This window comes from Arachis hypogaea, chromosome 15, assembly GCF_003086295.3.
Source record: "Arachis hypogaea cultivar Tifrunner chromosome 15, arahy.Tifrunner.gnm2.J5K5, whole genome shotgun sequence".
Taxonomy (NCBI): domain Eukaryota; kingdom Viridiplantae; phylum Streptophyta; class Magnoliopsida; order Fabales; family Fabaceae; genus Arachis; species Arachis hypogaea.
Genome location: NC_092050.1, coordinates 12,189,249 through 12,208,342, shown reverse-complemented (window position 1 = coordinate 12,208,342; position 19,094 = coordinate 12,189,249). Strand labels below are relative to the sequence as shown.

Sequence of the window (19,094 nt, the reverse complement as noted above, 5' to 3'; positions counted from 1 at the left end):
TCTAATCACAAATGATTTTTTCTCTTGGATTTCGTATCCAAATAAACCAGACTGCCTCATATGCCGAAATGTACCTACAATCGTAGTAATTCCTAATTTTGTCAACAACTTGTGTGGCTTCTGACGGATCACCAGCGTTGTATAGGGTAGTTGTTACGCGGTCATTGCTCTTATGTACATACTTAAACAGATACTTAATAGAACTTGTTTGGCATGTGTATTCCACATTTATGTGACACCCGAACTTGAGCAACAATTCTGGATTATAAGCAACAATGAACCTATTGTCTAGTACACATTCCCTTCTCTTCACTGTTCGACCGTTATTAGTACGCCTATATTTGGAAAATTCGGCTTCATCAATGAGTGTTCGCTATCTAAACTCTTTGGGATAAAACTTTAAACAGGATCCATTCTTCATGCAAGGTGAATTCTTGTTGTACGGACCTCATAGACAATGTACCGTGTAATTTTGAACAGCTCCATGTAGATTTGGCCTTTCATTTTCATCAAGAATCTTAGCTGTTATATGTTTATCTATGTCATTTGGTGTTTGTGGCTTGAACTTGATACTCATGAATAAAAGAATATGTGCATGCGGAATCCCTCTCTTTTGAAACTCTATAGTGTAAATATTTGAAAATTGAAAAAGACAAATGAGAAAAACATTACAACATAAGATTTTAATAAGGTGTTGTATAAACACAGACTTACATCCCAAAATTTTGCTAAAGATTTTTTCCTCTTTTAGGTCATCAATCAAACCATCAAGTTTGATCTTGAAAACTCGACACAATATATCAAGGCGGTCTTCTACTTTCAATCCAATGGGAGTGACTTCTCTTTTTATCTCATCCCATTCAGGGTTATAGGTCATAGTGATAAAATAGTTAGGATATCCTGCATATCTACAAATTACAAATGCATCTTTACAATTATTCATCATGTACCTAGGTCCACCGGTAAAAGTATTGGGAAGAATGATTCTTTTGCCAAGCCTTGCAGCATCTACATCCCCGTTTATAAGACTTTCATGCAGACATTTGTATTTATCAACCCTCAACTGTGGTTGTTTATACCTAAAGAATTTTAACCTCTCTGATTTTACTATTGTGTAGGCATCTACTAGAAACTGTTGGAATAATCTCTTTGATATCAGAATTAACAGAGATTCACCCGTCCTTTTTTGTATGTAGTTGAAAAGCAAAGAATTGTTACAAAGTGATTGTTTTGTTTTTCTTTGTAGGCCTAGCGGAGATAGAATCTGATGTTGCAATACCCAAACAAAATCCATTCTCCCCATACAGAAACAACAATGGATATTGCAAGGCTAAATAAGATGGGTGAAAAATATTAATCTGTTGGAGCTTTTTAGTTTGACTCTCTATAATAATATCTCTATCTTTGCTTAGTTGTTTGACATCACCAACAATCAATGCAGCCACTTCAGATGCAGATGGTAAGTTGTATGTCCTGTCATCTGTAGTCCTTTTACTAATCAACTTAAGCTTTATATTTGTGCAATTTTTCTGTTGGTACCTATCTCTTGCATAGCAAAAACTCTTTACCAAACTATTATATTTTTCTAGCATGTTTCTTAATATTGCCACAATTTTCTTATCCTGCTCATTTATAGCTTCATTGGAACTGCACAAAATAAAAACAATAAATTTTATGTTATTTTCTCTCACAGATAAAAAATAACTAAAATATTTGACTGGTTGCATGAAAATTATCGAAGTGTGTCTATCTGAATATCAATCTCATTTTCTGTGTCATAAATATATAGTTGGGCAAATGTTGGTTGCAGATTATTCGGAGGAAGTAAGCTACCAATACTATGGTAGTTTTGACCCCCCCCCCCCAGACTTAAAAATTGGAGGAGCAGTCCCATTGTTCACCCCACGGTCAATTTTTTTGGCTATTGATGTAAAACAAAACATTGAATTAAATGCCTTTATATTTTTTAGAAAATGAATACTTCTTTGATCTCCACCAGTATGAAGTTAAATGAGCTCATCAGGAGGCACAGAAAGTAGAGGAAGCTCGATCTTTCCTTCCATACAACATAATGAAAACTTTGGTTGGAGCGACTGTTTGAATTCAGCAAGCCTTTCTTCAGACCACATCTATGCTTTACAGTGTTGACATTGATAAATAGGATTTTCTATATCCCACACATCTGCCGAATGAACTCTCTTTAGATACTCAGTTGTCATACCGATGCAATTTAGTCCAGGATGTACACAAAGATGCAAATAAACATATAGATAAAATTTTTACATACCGTCTAAAGTTTTTGAGGATGGTATAAAATTATCTTCTATATTCACATCCGACATTGAATATCATAACCATTCAAATGGTTTCAACAGCAGAAACCACATACATTTAACTCTTTCACAATCTCAGTACAGGTCCGTCCGAATAGAGCTGCAGTCTCCTTATCGAACACAATAAAAGTTATTGTAGCAGTACCATAAAAAACTAATAAATTCAACTTATGTGCTTTTTTTATTCAAAAACATCAATTAACACTTGGTCTGTCACCCTTTAGTTACAATAAAATCATAAAAATTATATTCAACACAATTTAAATGCTCAAACACAATCTTTTTAGGCTTATCAATTTTCTAGATTTTAGTCTAGTAGAGGAGACTTTGGTATAAAATTGTTGTAGGTATATGAATTTTTTCTATGCACTCTATCTCATTTTGCCATTTTTTTATATGGATAGACAATATTTTCATCGATCAAAGTAGTTTTTGTTTTTAATAAATTGTTCTCTTATTGTCTACTAATTGTTGGTATTAAGCTAGATATTACTAAATAAATTAAAAAGAGACATAATCAATTACATAACTTTATTGCTTTTTATGAAAGAATTGCACAAATAAGTCCAATTATAGTTGTACCTATCAACCACATTATTCACGTTCTTATTACAGCCATCGTTGAAGTATGTATCCGCATTAGCTTATTCCTTCACGCTGCAAACACAAGATTTATACCACCAACTTAGAACGGGTTCTAACATTAAAAATAGTGGCCAGAACAACATAGAATCCAACCTACATAGGAACAGTTTGAAAGTCCAAAAAACAATGAACCAAACATAAAAAAGTAGTTTTCTATAAGGCACTCACATCCACAGCCGCACGTAACTCCTTTATTGTCTTCCTCTCAGTGGAATATAAAACCTCATCTTCATTAATATACACCGGTTTGCCAGAAAGCACAGACAGATACTGCGAGATCTCTTTATAGTACACGCTACTTATCAATCACAACGCCATAAAAATACAGTCAATATACACAACCATAAATAATTCACAATATTGGTACAATATCTTTTTTGAAGCATCACAATCTCAGGAACATCTGGATTTATCAAGAGCCTGGTACCATACATAATGTTCTGTAAAATATTGGTACCTATATACAATAATTATTGCTTAAATGAGTTGTACAATTATACATGACAGAAAAATTATCGAATGAAAAGTAACCAAAAGTGTCCTTAGATTTAAAAAACCAACTATAATCTACTATAAACCTAATTAATTAGTAAAAATTTTTTATTTTAGCAATGAGCTATACAAAAAATATTTATTGTAAATATAAAATAATAAAAAATATTATATAATAACAAAAATATAACTTGAAATTATATATTAATTAATTAATTGTTGAGTAATTTAATATAGAATTTACAATAAAAAAAAATAAAAAATTGGTGATACAATTTATCCACGTGTATATAATAATATTTTTTATCATTTCAAATTTTAATTTCTAGAACGCCAGCCATTTGCCGGAATTGTTATTACTATTTTCTATAATTTCACTTATAATTCCACATGATCAAAAGTTTTAAACACAAAACACAGTACTTATAATTTTGCTTCCACGACATCTAGTATCACACTCTAAAATTTAAAAATAAAAAAATTACTATTATATATAACATCATACCATAAAATTTTAAAACTAAAAATACCTATTGAATCGCATCCCAATAATTAGTAGAAATAGCTACAATAAAATATAACCATTCGATAGTGGTAAAATCCTCACATACCTAAAAATTTCTTACTCTTGCAAATTGAAAAATAACTACCGGTAACTGTTGCTCATCCGCTGCCACAAGACCCTTGATCTGATCCACTATCTCTCCAAGAACAGCAATATTAAGTTTTAAACTGCAAAGAAAATGTAAATTATTTAGAAAATAAAAAATTGCTTATATAAACATATTAAGTGTTGAGTAAGGGCATCGAAAAAATACACTCCTCATTCTCAATTTGAATGACCAACATGTCAATAAGTTTGCCATCCTTCACATATTTTCTTTCACCCTCTACACCGGTCATAACTCCAGCAACGTTTAAAATAAATATCAAACAGAAGATTGTGCACAAATCACCCGTCTTAGTGATATTTTGTCATAAAAACAAAAGAAAAATCAACTTATGTACTTGTCATAAATCATACACTTACCAAACAAAAAAGGATGTTGAGGAGAGTATCCCATAATTTTTCTAAAAGGAACCAACTTAATACTATATAACGGCATTGCATCATAAAAAGAGGATAAGATAGTAGTTCTTTTTTAAAAAAATAATCGAAAATGATGTGATGTTGTGCGGTACAACCCACAGTTATTGCTATCTCCAAAGTATGTAAAAATATACATAGCCCCCTCCGATATCAATGATTCGAATACAGATATCAGATCCTTATCTACAGAAATATGCATAGTTGTTTCCTATTTTTTTTACAAAATAAAATATTTTATTATTTACTTTCTACACACAGTACCATTGTCCAACTAAATAAACGAACAAAATTTATATAAAATATTTCTTTCAACAAAAATAACTGAATAAATAAAAAATATGATTTAATTCCAAAATATTAAATATTAAGTATTAACTAACAGATTTATATTCACCCAAAAGGAAGAATATACATATAATAGATTCAAATATTTAATACTTTAATGTATAATATCATTATATTTTACACAAAAATTTAATTATATATTAACACAATAATTAAAATAAGATCTGAATCCATGACTTCCTTGCAGCAGTTCACCTCCATAAGTTACAGATAGGAAGCATCCCGGTGCGATAGCGATCTGAACGACAATAATATCAGTGAAAGTCTCCTCTTGCCGGTCCGCTATCTAACCTCTCTGGTCACATTAGCATCTCTCATCTTCATAGACCTCCTCACCGGCACAATTCCATCATCATCCCGTCGCCGTATAAGCAACCAGTCTTCTCATCTTTGCCGTTCTGAAGTTGCCAGTGCCAAGATACCGTTCTCCATTACTGGCGTATATGCTTGCTTGCTGAGAGAGAGAGAAGACCCAAAAAGACTAAAAGAGGACTTTAGGTGCGAGTTGAAATTAATTGTATGAGATCCGGGTAGGTTTTCTATCTGTCCAGTTTGGAATCGGGATTAGTCTCCATAGGCCCATGTTTTGTTAAGATGCAATGGAGGCAAGCAAGCCAACATGGTGTAGGCCCTACTTTTTTATTCCTTTTTATTATAATTCACAAGTTCTATGCTTTGTTTGATTGTTGTATAAATTATAAATTTACATTAGGCCACCTAGAAAATTAATTTATTTTACTTATGTTTTAGAATGAGTTTAATTAATAATTTGTTATATAAAATTATTTTATATTTTAATAAATCAAATCTAATGAATTAGTTAATAATACATAGAATAATTTCGTTTAGAATGAAAATTTTTTTGCCTTATATTACTTTTGCTTACAGAAATATAAAACTTAAAATTTAACAATCTATGGAATATAAAAAGCTAAGAAAATAAGGTGATTTATAACTTATCTTTAATTTATCTATAATATAATTAAATTTAATGAATTCAATTAGAATAAACAACAAATTATTTATTTTATTTCAAACTTTATAAATGAATAAACCAATTAACTAATATAAAAAATTACAATTAATATAATAAAATTAATCAAGTATTATATACTATAATAAATTACATTGATATTTAAATATCTAATCAAATTAATTAGTTGATATAATTAAGTTATATCAAAACACTTAAAAATACACCGTTCTTAATTAAATACTATCTATACTATATAAACCACATTTAAATCCATTTTTCCGTGCGCATATAATTTAAAGTAATTTACAATTTATTTGATTGAATATTATAATATAAAATAATTTATAAATTAACATTAATTCATATATAATATATAATTAAATTTAATAAATTTAATTAGAATAAACAATAAATTATTTATTTTATTTTAGACTTTATAAATAAAAAAACCAATTCACTAATATAACGAATTACAATTAATGTAGTATAATTAATTAAGTAATATAAATTATATTAAATTATATAGATATTTAAATATTTAATCAAATCAATTGAGTAAATAGTCAAATTGGTCCCCGAAAGATAACCCATTCTTCAAACGAGTCCCCGTAAGAAAAAGATAATAAAATTTGTCCGCGAAAAATTTAAAATTGGTAAAGTTAGTCCTTCCGTCAGTTGGATGATGACGTGGAGGGCTAATGCCACGTGTCACAATATGATTGGTTGACATGTCAGATCGGTGACACGTGGCACATGTCAGTGACACGTGGCATGCCACGTGGCACTTGATATGTAAAAAAGTTATTTATAATCAAAATAGTCCTTGAAAGTTCAGACGTAAGTCATTTTCATCCCTAAAAGTTTAAAAATTAATCAAATTAGTCCTTATATAATTTTTTTTATTTTTTCTTGATAATATTAAATTTAAAATATTTTTTTGATACTACTAATTTTAATAGAAATGTAATTGACAATAAAAAAATTAGTAATTGTATCTTTTTTCCTTAAAAATTTGTTCAATAAAATTATATCTCTCCTTTAATTCTTGTCAAAATCTCTCTATTCTTTTCTATTATAAAACCTTTTTCTTACATTATTACATTTTGTTGGAATATATATATATATATATATATATATAACCTAAACTGTATTGAATAAATTGTATTGAATGAGTTAAAATAATTAAATCGAAAAATACTCTCCGAAGCATGCCACATCAACTCCATCATTAAGTGCAGAAATCCGATTTTTATATAATAGAGTATATTCAAGACTTTTATTTTTAACAATAAGGGATACGAAACGACAAGAAAATGTTGCGTTGTGAGGGATAGCGTTATGGTGGTAATCCACAAAGCGGAGCAGTAGAAGTAGCAGGGAAGAGACCTTATCCACCATATACCGGTGGCGGCAGCCTGCAGCGGCGGAGAGAACTCAATGGCGTCGTTACTTACATTTTCATCCATAATGAACCAACCTTTTAAGTTTCATCGTCCTCGTTTTACTCTCACAATCTTCAACTTCCACCGCCATTCTTCTTTCACTACCTCATCACCACGCCCACTCCCACTTTCTACTTTCAAGCTCACCGTCGCAAGCTCTTCGAGAAGCTTCTCTCGTTCCACCAAATTAGAGGGTCCCATTCCCTCACTCCCTCACTTCCTACCTCAAGCTACCCTTACCTCTTCCCAACCTCAATCCCTGTGAGTTACTTCTCTTCGAAATTCAATCTTTTTCTTTTTCAGTTCTCTGGGTATTTGTTTTGCCTTTTACTTCTGTCGAATTGAATTTGAATATTAATAGTAGGACGCATATATCTCTGTCACGACAACTATAAGCATAGTGTAAAAAAAAAGAGGAATTTTTGTTTTTGTATCCCCAATTGTAGAATTACAGGTTTAAATAAGAATAGGGATTAGGAATGGAAATAGTTTGCTTATTTTTTGTGTTTTTCCGAATAGTGTTGTACCAGACAACGAAGCTGCTTCGAAAGGTCGTATATACCATGAGACCTATGGATGTCAGATGAATGTTAATGATATGGAGATTGTCCTCTCCATCATGAACAATGCCGGCTATGGCGAAATAGTGAGTGTTCCTGAGAGTGCTGAAATAATATTCATTAATACTTGTGCCATTAGAGATAATGCTGAGCAGAAAGTGTGGCAGAGGCTTAACTATTTTTGGTTTCTTAAGAGGCATTGGAAGAGCAATGTTGCCACCGGAAGGTCGCAGTCCTTGCGCCCTCCGAAAGTGGTTGTTTTGGGATGTATGGCCGAGAGGTTGAAGGAAAAGATACTTGATGCAGACAAAATGGTTGATGTGGTCTGCGGTCCTGATGCTTATAGGGATTTGCCGCGGTTGCTGGAGGAGGTTGACTATGGCCAGAAGGGGATCAATACTCTTCTTTCCCTTGAGGAGACGTATGCCGATATTAATCCAGTTCGGATATCCAAGAACTCGATTAGTGCTTTTGTCTCTGTGATGAGGGGTTGCAACAATATGTGTTCATTCTGTATTGTGCCATTCACAAGAGGCAGAGAGCGATCACGCCCTGTGGATTCCATTGTGAAAGAGGTGGCAGAGCTCTGGAAAGAAGGCGTGAAAGAAGTAACACTTCTAGGGCAGAATGTGAACAGCTATAATGATGCATCCGGCATTGAGAAAGAGGTTGAACCAGGCTCCAACTGGAAATTTAGTGATGGGTTTTCCAGCATTTCTAAGGTGAAAACAATGGGTTTAAGATTTTCTGATCTGTTGGACCGACTCTCCTTGGAATTTCCTGAGATGCGATTCAGATTCACTTCTCCACACCCTAAAGATTTTCCGGATGAATTGCTTTATCTTATGCGAGAAAGACATAATATATGCAAACTGATACATTTACCAGCACAAACTGGAAGTAGTACAGTTCTTGAGAGGATGAGACGAGGATATACCCGAGAAGTTTATTTGGAGCTTGTACATAAAATTCGCAGCATTATTCCAGATGTGGCCTTGAGCAGTGATTTCATCTGTGGTAATATGCCTTTCAAGTTGCTCCCTTTCTATTCGTTAGTTTTTGGCTTTCTATAAAATTTCTGCATGAGAGATCAAGTTTTGCGTTTGTCACTTTTTTCTTTAATTTCATAATCATGTTGTATCTAATGCTGACCTTCTATTCTTGAGGCATCTAGATTTTTAGTTTTCATAAAGGAACGGAATACACAAATTCAACAGTTATGAATCCATCCAGCATATTTAGGAGGTGTAAAATTTTGTCAGCTGAAACCCTTGAGAACACTTTTTCGTTAACTTTCTACAACGAGTAATTGATAGAGAAGAGATTCTTGTTCCTTAAGAAAGGTCTATGGAAGTGGTGAATAAAATCTGCATTACCAAACATCAGCATCAACAATTAAGCCTTCTGTTTTTTTTGTTAGATGGAGTCTGCTACATAGATAAAGTGATGCCATCATGTGCTATCATATATATAATCCTCTTAATTGGCAACAGCATCATCATTGTCAAATATTTTGTTTCCTAATATATGATGGAACAGATGTATTTTGTTGAAAGTACAAAAGTCAAAAGGTAGATAAGCACGTTGCTAATTTAGCTACTTGTGTATGACTGTATGGTATTGCTACCCAAAACTTTAGGCTTTAGGGTTTTCTTTGCCACACCAATATTTAACTGCAGATTGATTCAATTCTTTCTATGTTTGGAATTCGAACAGGATTCTGTGGGGAAACAGAGGAGGAACATTTAGACACATTGAGTCTCGTAAAAGCTGTTGGTTATGATATGGCATTCATGTTTGCTTACAGCATGAGGGAGAAAACTCATGCCCACCGAAATTATGTCGATGATGTTCCTGAGGAAACAAAGCAGAGGAGGCTAACTGAACTCATTGAGGTTTTTCGTGAGAGCACGGGCAAGTGCTTTGACTCTCAGGTTGGAACCGTGCAGCTTGTGTTGGTTGAAGGACCTAACAAGAGAGCTCCGGATACCGAGCTTATGGGCAAGAGCGACAAGGGCCACAGGGTTTTGTTTGTCAATGTGCCAATACCAGACAGGGAAGATGTCAAGACACGGCGAAATCCTGTGGTTGGCGATTATGTTGAGGTGCGCATATCAAGATCTACAAGAGCATCACTCTTTGGTGAAGCGCTTGCTATCACCAAGTTGAGTTCATTTTACAATAATCTGGAAAAAGAAGCTGTTGCCTGCAGTGTATAGAGCCTTTCAGCATGAACAGCTTGACATGGAAATCTTTGCATAAATCCATCATAATTTTTTCCTTTACCTTGTTTTCATTTATTACACAACACATTTTATGTTAGAGAAAGATACAGCAAGGGAGTGGATTGTGCATTGCCAGTCTCTTTAAATTGTATTCTTTTTAAATCATCTCTTTGTAGCATATATTGCATATTTAGCTGTCTGTTTAAAACTTCCAAATAATGGTTGAGTTTATTTCTTGTAGCTTTCCTTTAAAACCATGATTTATGATTCGGCAACTGTCTGTCCCATTTTGGCAATCGATGGAAGAGTTCCGGTGACGATCACTTTTTGGCAACCGGGGGTGGAAAAAAATTTTGTTGTATATAAATAAAGGGTAAAAATGTAAAATTATCAATTTAAATTAAATTATTTTTTCGTTAAATTTCATTCATTTCTTATTGTATATTAAAATAGTAATCAAATTAATAATTTGTATAGAATATATATTAAAATATTAATTTTATTTTAAAATTAAAGGTAAATACCTTTCTGGTTCGTGACTTTTTTTCTGTGAGATATATCGTACCCTAATCATCCTTAAACTTTAATCCGCCCCCACCCATTAATAAAACGGTCCCGTTACGTTACCAACAACATATCTGCCAACCTCTATCAACTCTTATTTATAACTGTGTTTCATGGAAGTGTCTTCATAGATGTGTCTAATAAAAATGTCTTTTTTATGGTTGTGTTTAATAGAAGTGTCTTTATAGATATATTTTCTGGATATGTCTCTTTATATATGTATTTAAAATATAATAATTAATTATTGTTGACAATAAATTAACAGATAATATGTTGGTACCCTATACTTTTCCTTAATAAAATTAGACAAATTGACCCTTATAACCAGTTGACAATCTTACATGTCAGGTAAAATATGATGTGTCAATGTCAAGTGACACAGGTGTCAACTCCAAATGAATAACCACTCCCTCTTCTTCCTCCTCTCCCTCTCCCTCTTCTTTTTCCTCTTCTTCAGACTCATTATCATTACTATCTACTTCCACAATCTTAAAACTCTTCACGTATCAACCTTAACAAAATTATAAAGCTAGTAATCCATATATCATTAATAAGATTTGGGACAACTGGAAGACCTCAGCGAAGAGCTTGAATGCCTCACCAGATGCCACATGGGAACTCTTGTAACGCTTGCAAAGGACGAGGCATGGATAAATGACTCTGGACATAGTACCAATTAGGAAAGGGGGAGTTGTTAGCGGCGGCGCGAAGGACAGCGAAGATCTTGGTGACGTCGAGAAGATTGATGGTGATCGAGATGATAGTGACTAGCAAAGAGAAAGGAGAAGAATAGGAGGAAGAAAAAGGGAGGAGGAGGAGAAGAGAAGAGGATATTTTTTATTTATATTTTTTTTGTGACTCTTATTTTTTGCAGGGGAAAGATTTTTAGTCCTTGTAACTATTTGGAGTTGACACCTGGTACATACCCAACCTGCTGCCAGGGGTCAATTTGTCTAATTTTATTAATAGGTGGGAGCCAGGTTGAGGTTTAAGAATGAGTAAGGTGCGAAATCACGAAAAAAAAGTCAGAGACTGAACAAAATATTTACCTAAAATTAAATAAAATAACACATATATTTATATATAAATATATAATAACTAATTTGGTGGCTGATTTTTTACGTAACATAATATTTTTATTAATTTTTAATTTAATTTGTTTTAAACTAAATCAATTGAGTTTCAAATTCATCCTAAACCCTAAATATTAAAATTTATTAATTTTTAATTCAATTTGTTTTAAACTAAATCAATCAGTTTCAAATTCATCCTAAACCCTAAATATTAAAAAAGTAATATAGGAAAGAATGGAGTGTATATATGTTGACAAGTGAGTGAGGGTTGAGGAAGCATGTGGAAGGAACATGGTTTTTGGCCCACCACGAACCTAAATAGGCATCATCATGGGGTTTGAAGTCTAAGCAAAAAATTAAGGTCTATTACAAGATGTATGCCCGTATGTTTATAAATTGTTGATTGATTTATTATTTGATATGAAATATGGAGGAGAAAATAGGATATGTATAATGATTGGTGTAGGCTAAAGTGAGAGTAGTTGAAAGGGATCTGAAGCAGTTTTGAAGCATTGAAAGCCTTCATAAAAGCAAGGCAAGCTATGCATTATTGAACAGTGCACAGTGGTCCTGTCTCGTAAAGAAAGCCAAGGCCTTCAAAGACAGACGAGAGAGCAGTATAGTGTGTGTAGATAACTGTGTAGCAACAGAAGAAGGATGAAGACAAGACGTTCCAATTGAAGGGCCATCAACATTCATCAATGCACCGCACCCCTTCCCCTCTTCCCTCACGTGCCACACACCCAAAACGTTCTATTGTAGAACATGTAATTTTAATCACAAATGTGAAATACTACTAACATTCAGAATTCAGATTGATCGTCTCCCATGTCAATATTTCAGAGTAACGTAACACTTTCTACGTGTCACAATGGGACAGGTCCCTTTAGCAAGTTTTTCAACTCTTTGGAAAGTCCACCTACGGTCGTAATTACCATTCTTTTGTGTTAATGAGTTTCGTAGCCGCCCCCAATCCCCATTCAAGTTGTACACGGCCGACACCTTCTCATTATCATAAACCAACATTCATGCACATTTTCAACCGTCTTATTTTATCTTTATAGCAAAACAACAAGCTTATCTCAACCTATTTCATTCTTCTAGTTTAATTTCATAACTGTACTTTAGGGTTTATCGTTATTATTAAAAATCAAATTGCTTTTGTTATTCGGCAAGGGATAATTTGGAAGAAATATATTACTATTTTATTGGTTATCAACTTGGTCAATGTATATTGGATAGCTGTCAAGTTGAGGTCCAAAGATTATTTCTTGGTATGTACTACACTTAGAGCAGTACGTATAGCCTAGGATGATTATGGTATTCTATTGAGTTTATTATACGTCACAAGATTGAACCAAATTAACCAAGTAATTAACTAAGTCATGACTTAAAGCTCCATACTTAAAAGTGAAGAGAAACAAAAATATGGGAAGGACAAGCGTGGGTGGGCTTCGAGATTTGGGTTTCTTACATTTCTAAATAGAGTGAAGACAAAATAATAATGGAGCATGGCGAATTAGGTGAACCCAATACTGGTCATCTCATCTCATATTAAATGCCAAACAAATATTATTTATATGTATATTTTTATAAAACATATATTAAACATGAGAGGAATAAAAAGGAAAATAAAATAAAAAATTTATTTTTTAATTAAATGATTATAATTTAGTTTCTGAAAAGATCAAGAGTCGATTTTTATTCTAAGTAGTTAAGAGAAAAATAAAATTTGGTGACTACTATTGGTATAAAAGTATCTTTAAATAAAGATATTATTTGATTAATATTATATAATTTAACATATTTAATTAAAATTATCTAATGTAATATATGCTAATATTTTAGTTAATATTTTTACATAAAAGCATTTTCTTGTGAAGATTCACCCTAAAACTTATACATTTTTTTTTTGAGAAAAATTAAAGTAAGCTATTAAATAATTATATCAAAAAAATAAACTTTGAAATGTACAAGAGTCTTTTGTAATTCTCGAAAAAAAAAAAGAGTTTAGATTATTTTAATTTGAATTGTATATTTTTATAAAAAAATCTAAAAAGCCATTATTTTTATTAAAATTTAGCTAGCATTTAATTAATAAAAAAATAGCGTATAATTTTATACTATTAAATATAATTTTATATCATTAAAAATATTAATAATAATTAATTAATAATTACAGATTACAAAATTTGTTGATACCTAGCACCACTGTATTTTTATTGGGACTAAAATAGTTGGGTTACTCTCTTTCACTTGTTTAGTAAGCTTTGTTTCTAGATATATAGTATTTAGATATAGATGATAGATATCCAATCCATCTCCTTCGTGTCTATCGTCTCTCGTTTACATGATATATATATGAGTCTCTTCACTCCAAAACAAGAAAAAGGTTTCTCCCTTAATCACCTCACTTTCTGTTTCCCTCCCTACCTATTCATTTTCCTTTCTTTCATCTAACACCTGCATGAACCCAAAACCGCCACGAGTCACTGCTTATGACTTGGTGGTTGGTATATATAACCAACAAGACATGGCATGGATTATTGTGACGGGGGTAATAATCAGCTTCATCACGAGTCTTTGTTGGTGGCTTCTCCGTGAAAATAACAAGAAGAAGAAGAAGAAGAAGGTGAGAAGGGGGAAGGTTCCAGAAGGGCGGTGGGGTTGGCCTATAATCGGAGAGACCCTTGATTTCATTGCCTCTGGCTACACTTCTCAACCGCAACCTCTCACCTTCTTGGAAAAGCGCAAGTCCATGTAAGTACTCATTCTTTGCATGCGCATCATCATCATCATTATTATTTCCATTCTCATCATGCTTCTTTTTCATTAGGGCAATAATAATGACATGCATGCTCCGCCAATATTATATACTATTAATTAAGGGAGCTACTCAAATGAAGATGCAAAAAACATCTTTTTATGAAGATGCTTTGTATAAAAGTGTGATTTATTGATTTGACCACACTTCAAATAAAAACAACACTTTTATAACATATCAAAATCTAACCCTACACTCCATCATCTAAAGGTCAAAAAGAAAAATCATCACATGAAGACAATTATAATATCTTCATGGGAGTACCCACCATTAATTAATGCACATACAAGTGTGATTATTATTCCCACCACAAAAAACTTTAGTCAATTCTCAATTTTCGATGGAGAAAAGCAAAGTATTTATTGTATGTGAAATTGTGATGAGTCATAGTCATATTTTATTTGGAATAATATAATATGTATTCAGGATAACTAAAAAATTGAAAACCGCTAAAAGATTTCGTTATCCATCATACCAATATCTTTCTCCTCTATATGTGAAGGCCCAGTTTATTTTTGAAAATGATATGACTATGGTCCTTTCCATTCACCATTCCCATGTGTTGCTCACAATAATTTTGTCTTCCTGGTCCACACTCATGTACTATATCTAGTTATCTACTATAATAATAATAACGCACATACACTAGCTACTAACACTAATTATAGCTTAACTAGAAAAATTAAGCAGATTCAGTTTTTTTTTTCTTTAATTAATAACTTGTGGAGTTTATTTAATTCTAGTTTTTATTATAATTTGCGTGGCGAGGGAGAAAGACAAAGGTGAGTTCAGTTGTAGAGTTGTACGTTTTACCCTATGAAAAGTACTGAAAAGACGAAACGAGAGAATTAATGAGTGTACTATAGCTTTACAACGATGAAGGATGGATCCTTTCAAGTTTCAATAATTAAGGTTTTTCTTGCTATAAAGAAAAAGAAGCTAGCTAGCTAGCTTTAGGTATAGCCTATAATTGAGGCATCACTAGTTCCAAAATGGGACCGATGCAAAGTTAGGTCAAGGAATTAATGAAGCAAGCTAATTAATTAAAACATTTAAATATTTTTAATTAAGATAGAAAGGAAATTGAAATGTTTGTAGGTATGGGAATGTGTTCAAGACGAGCATATTGGGAAGCAGTGTGATAGTGTCGACGGAGGTGGAGGTGAACAAGGTGGTTCTGATGAACCAAGGGAACATGTTCGTCCCTGCTTATCCCAAATCAATAAGGGAACTCATGGGGGAACACTCCATACTCAACATGAACGGCACCCTCCACAGGAAGATGCATGCACTCATCGGAGGCTTCCTCCGATCCCCGCAGCTCAAGGCTCGAATCACCACTGACATTGAACGCGCTGTCAAACAATGCTTGGCCACTTGGACCTCGCACCAATCAATATACGTTCAAGATCAAGTCAAAATGGTATACTATATCTATATATACATACATAAATCAATTAATTAATTACTCTTTTTGATGAGTGTATGTATGTATGTATATGTCAGATTACGTTTAGTGTATTGGTTAAAGTTTTGATGAGCGTTGGTGCTGGTGAAGAGCTCAAGTTGTTGAAGAAAGAATTTGAAGAGTTCATCAAAGGGTTAATTTGCTTGCCCCTCAAGTTTCCAGGAACAAGGCTATACAAATCCTTGAAGGTTTATTATTAATTATTTAATTTACTTGGAATTGGTTTAGTTTGAATGATGAGATGCATGCATGCATGCAGGCGAAAGAAAGAATGGTGAAGATTGTGAAGAGGATAATAGAGGAGAGGAAAAAGAAGAAGAAGGAAAAATGTAGTAATGAAGAGGAGAAGGATGTGGTGGACGTGGTGTTAGGGAATGAGTGGAATCCGGAGCTGACGTTGGAAATGATGAGCTCGAACATAATAGAGATGATGATACCTGGTGAAGAGACCCTTCCTACTGCCATGACCATCGCTCTCTTCTTCCTTTCTAACTCCCCTCTTGCTCTTTCCAAACTCCGAGTAAGCCTCACTTTTTTACTCTAATTAAAGTTTGGTTTATATGTCTGATTTGGATTTGTTTTGTTATTACTAGGAGGAGAACATGCAACTGAAGAGGCAGAAGAGTAGTAGTCCTAACTCTTCAGATGAATATGCATGGACTGATTACATGTCACTGCAATTTACTCAGAATGTGAGTGTCTAACTCTATCTGCAATTTACATGTAGTTTAATCTTACTATTTTGCTTTCTATAAGGTCATAAGTGAAACTCTTAGAATGGCCAATATTGTCAACGGCATTTGGAGAAAAGCAGTCAAAGACGTAGAAATTAAAGGTGAGTTGTTTCGTTGTGCATGTATAACAAACTTACTTATCTATACTAATTAATTCTCTTTGGCTATATAATTCATCAGGGTACTTAATTCCTAAGGGATGGTGTGTTATGGCATCACTTACCTCTGTTCACTTAGACTCCAACAACTATGAAAACCCCTTTAAGTTTGATCCATGGAGATGGGAGGTAACAACTATATATGAAAACGTATCTATCATGATTATTTCATATATAATTCATAATCACATAAAACTTGCAGAAAATTGGAGCTGCGGCTAGTAACAACTGTTTTACCCCATTTGGCGGTGGACAGAGATTATGCCCTGGGTTAGAACTCTCTAGGCTAGAGCTTTCTATTTTCCTTCACCATCTTGTCACTACTTACAGGTAAATAGTATATGAACTTTTCTTTTTTTAAAGGAAAATAATGATTTTGCGATTTCATTCTGTAATCTTTTCTTTCAAGCAGATGGGTAGCTGAGACAGATGAAATAATATACTTTCCAACCGTCAAGATGAAAAGAAAGCTGCCAATTAGTGTAGAACCCATTAATGCATGATTGAATTAGATTATAAATAAATCCCAGTAGTGTACAGAGGGATATTTATTTTAACATGGGGAATAAAATAAGAATTGAAGGAAGACAATGGGAAATGTTTTTATGTATTCACTTCTTCTTGTACATCAAGTCCATAGACATCTCTTTATAATGGAATGGAATGGAATTTCAATGTTTATCCAATAAGAAAAGAATTTGTGTTCGTTCTGGGTAGAAGACATAATGAATACAAATAATATATCTTATAACAAAAAGGGACATTTCAAGAACTGAAATGTTTAGTAATGAAAAAGTATTAGCCACATTTTTTTAATTTGTTTTGTTTAACATTCATTAATTGTTGCTAGAATTAATAAATGTTAAATAAGATAAATTTGGACTGTTTTAGCTGATTTTTTATTATTTCTTTGCGCATTATTGAGAAAACGATTTATCATTTATGCATGCATGTATTCTTTGATTTATTTTGCTAGCTTTACAGGCATTTATTTAGTTCTAGTGTCGCATCATCTTGCGGGGGAGAGAGCTGCCTTTGGGCCCTCCTTCTATCTTGGTACTAGTACTGAATGCAAGCAAGTGGGATGATTAAATAGCTATAATCATACCTTGTCTTCTATCAATTAAAATTTTCTCTACTTGGTTGTTCTTTGAAATTTTCATTGTACTTTAAATTCATCTTTTAGATTTTAATTAACCAAATTTAGACTTTTAAATTTCGATTTGTGACTAGTATTTAGTCTCTGAATTTATCTCCATCAATGAGTTGAGTTGGCACATTAAGTTGATCGAGCGACGGTAATCGCAACAGAGGTTGCTTAGAATGGCAACACGAAGAGAAAGTAATAGTCGAGTGATTTGCGCAAGAATGATTTCTCCTGTAAAAACTAAAAAGATGTAGTTTAATTCGTGAATTTACACAACCATAAAATGATATCATTTCATATCATGGCAAGTTGGCAACCTAATGTGTCAATTTAGCTCATTGTTAATGAAGTAAACTCTGAACTAATGCGAGTTACCAATCGAAATTTAAGAATCCAAATTGAGTTAATTGAAAATTTATGAGTTAATCTAAGACATGATACAAATTTCAGAAGTGATTTTGAGTGTTAACTCATATCTGCTGTGGGTTTTGCGTTGCTTTCGGCCCCATGCCGTGAAATTAGCTCGAGCTCTGCTACAGGCTACTAAAACTTTTCAATATTCAATACCATAAAAAAAAAAAATCTTCAATATTAGCGCAAAGTGAAGATGCTCCGCTTATGCATGCAGCTTAAACTATTTTATACCTATGGGAATTAGGGACTATTATCGCCGAGAAAGAAAATAGGACAAACTATCGCCATAAAATGTGTATTACTTAATTAAATTCATAACTACTATTTATATATTAAAATCAACTATCTTATTTGTGTATAAATATATATTTTATATTTTAATATATATTATATATTAGTGATTATTTTTTTTTACGGTAATTTTCAGCGGTAAATCAAGAATTAATCCACTACAATACTAAACTTCATTTAAGGATTTATTACTCGCCAATGAATTACTGCTATGAGTGACATACAGGTTAGCCCACATTGTCCCGTCTAGTGAGACAATCCCAAATGTATACCCCACCCCGTCTAATGGTAGATTGACGGCAAAGCCTACTTA

At 32.8% G+C, this 19,094-nt stretch overlaps 3 protein-coding genes across 3 annotated transcripts; 2 read left to right on the top strand and 1 right to left on the bottom strand.

Moving 5' to 3' along the window:
* Position 1: 1 nt before the first annotated feature.
* Positions 2-4,373, bottom strand: LOC140179113 (uncharacterized). The gene is made up of 6 exons (XM_072217734.1): positions 4,318-4,373; positions 4,121-4,202; positions 951-1,132; positions 766-908; positions 464-621; positions 2-373 (listed from the first exon to the last, which is right to left on the bottom strand). The coding sequence occupies exons 1-6, from the start codon at positions 4,371-4,373 to the stop codon at positions 2-4; spliced, it is 993 nt and encodes a 330-aa protein (XP_072073835.1).
* A 2,788-nt stretch (positions 4,374-7,161) lies between these two features.
* Positions 7,162-10,383, top strand: LOC112749492 (CDK5RAP1-like protein). Its single transcript, XM_025797753.3, has 3 exons — positions 7,162-7,584; positions 7,843-8,900; positions 9,600-10,383. The coding sequence occupies exons 1-3, from the start codon at positions 7,319-7,321 to the stop codon at positions 10,100-10,102; spliced, it is 1,827 nt and encodes a 608-aa protein (XP_025653538.1). The 5' UTR covers positions 7,162-7,318; the 3' UTR covers positions 10,103-10,383.
* A 3,368-nt stretch (positions 10,384-13,751) lies between these two features.
* LOC112749491 (3-epi-6-deoxocathasterone 23-monooxygenase CYP90C1) lies at positions 13,752-17,623 on the top strand. The gene is made up of 9 exons (XM_025797752.3): positions 13,752-14,505; positions 15,668-15,992; positions 16,076-16,225; positions 16,297-16,557; positions 16,631-16,729; positions 16,794-16,872; positions 16,952-17,058; positions 17,132-17,259; positions 17,342-17,623. The coding sequence occupies exons 1-9, from the start codon at positions 14,213-14,215 to the stop codon at positions 17,430-17,432; spliced, it is 1,533 nt and encodes a 510-aa protein (XP_025653537.1). The 5' UTR covers positions 13,752-14,212; the 3' UTR covers positions 17,433-17,623.
* The last annotated feature ends 1,471 nt before the right edge of the window (positions 17,624-19,094 follow it).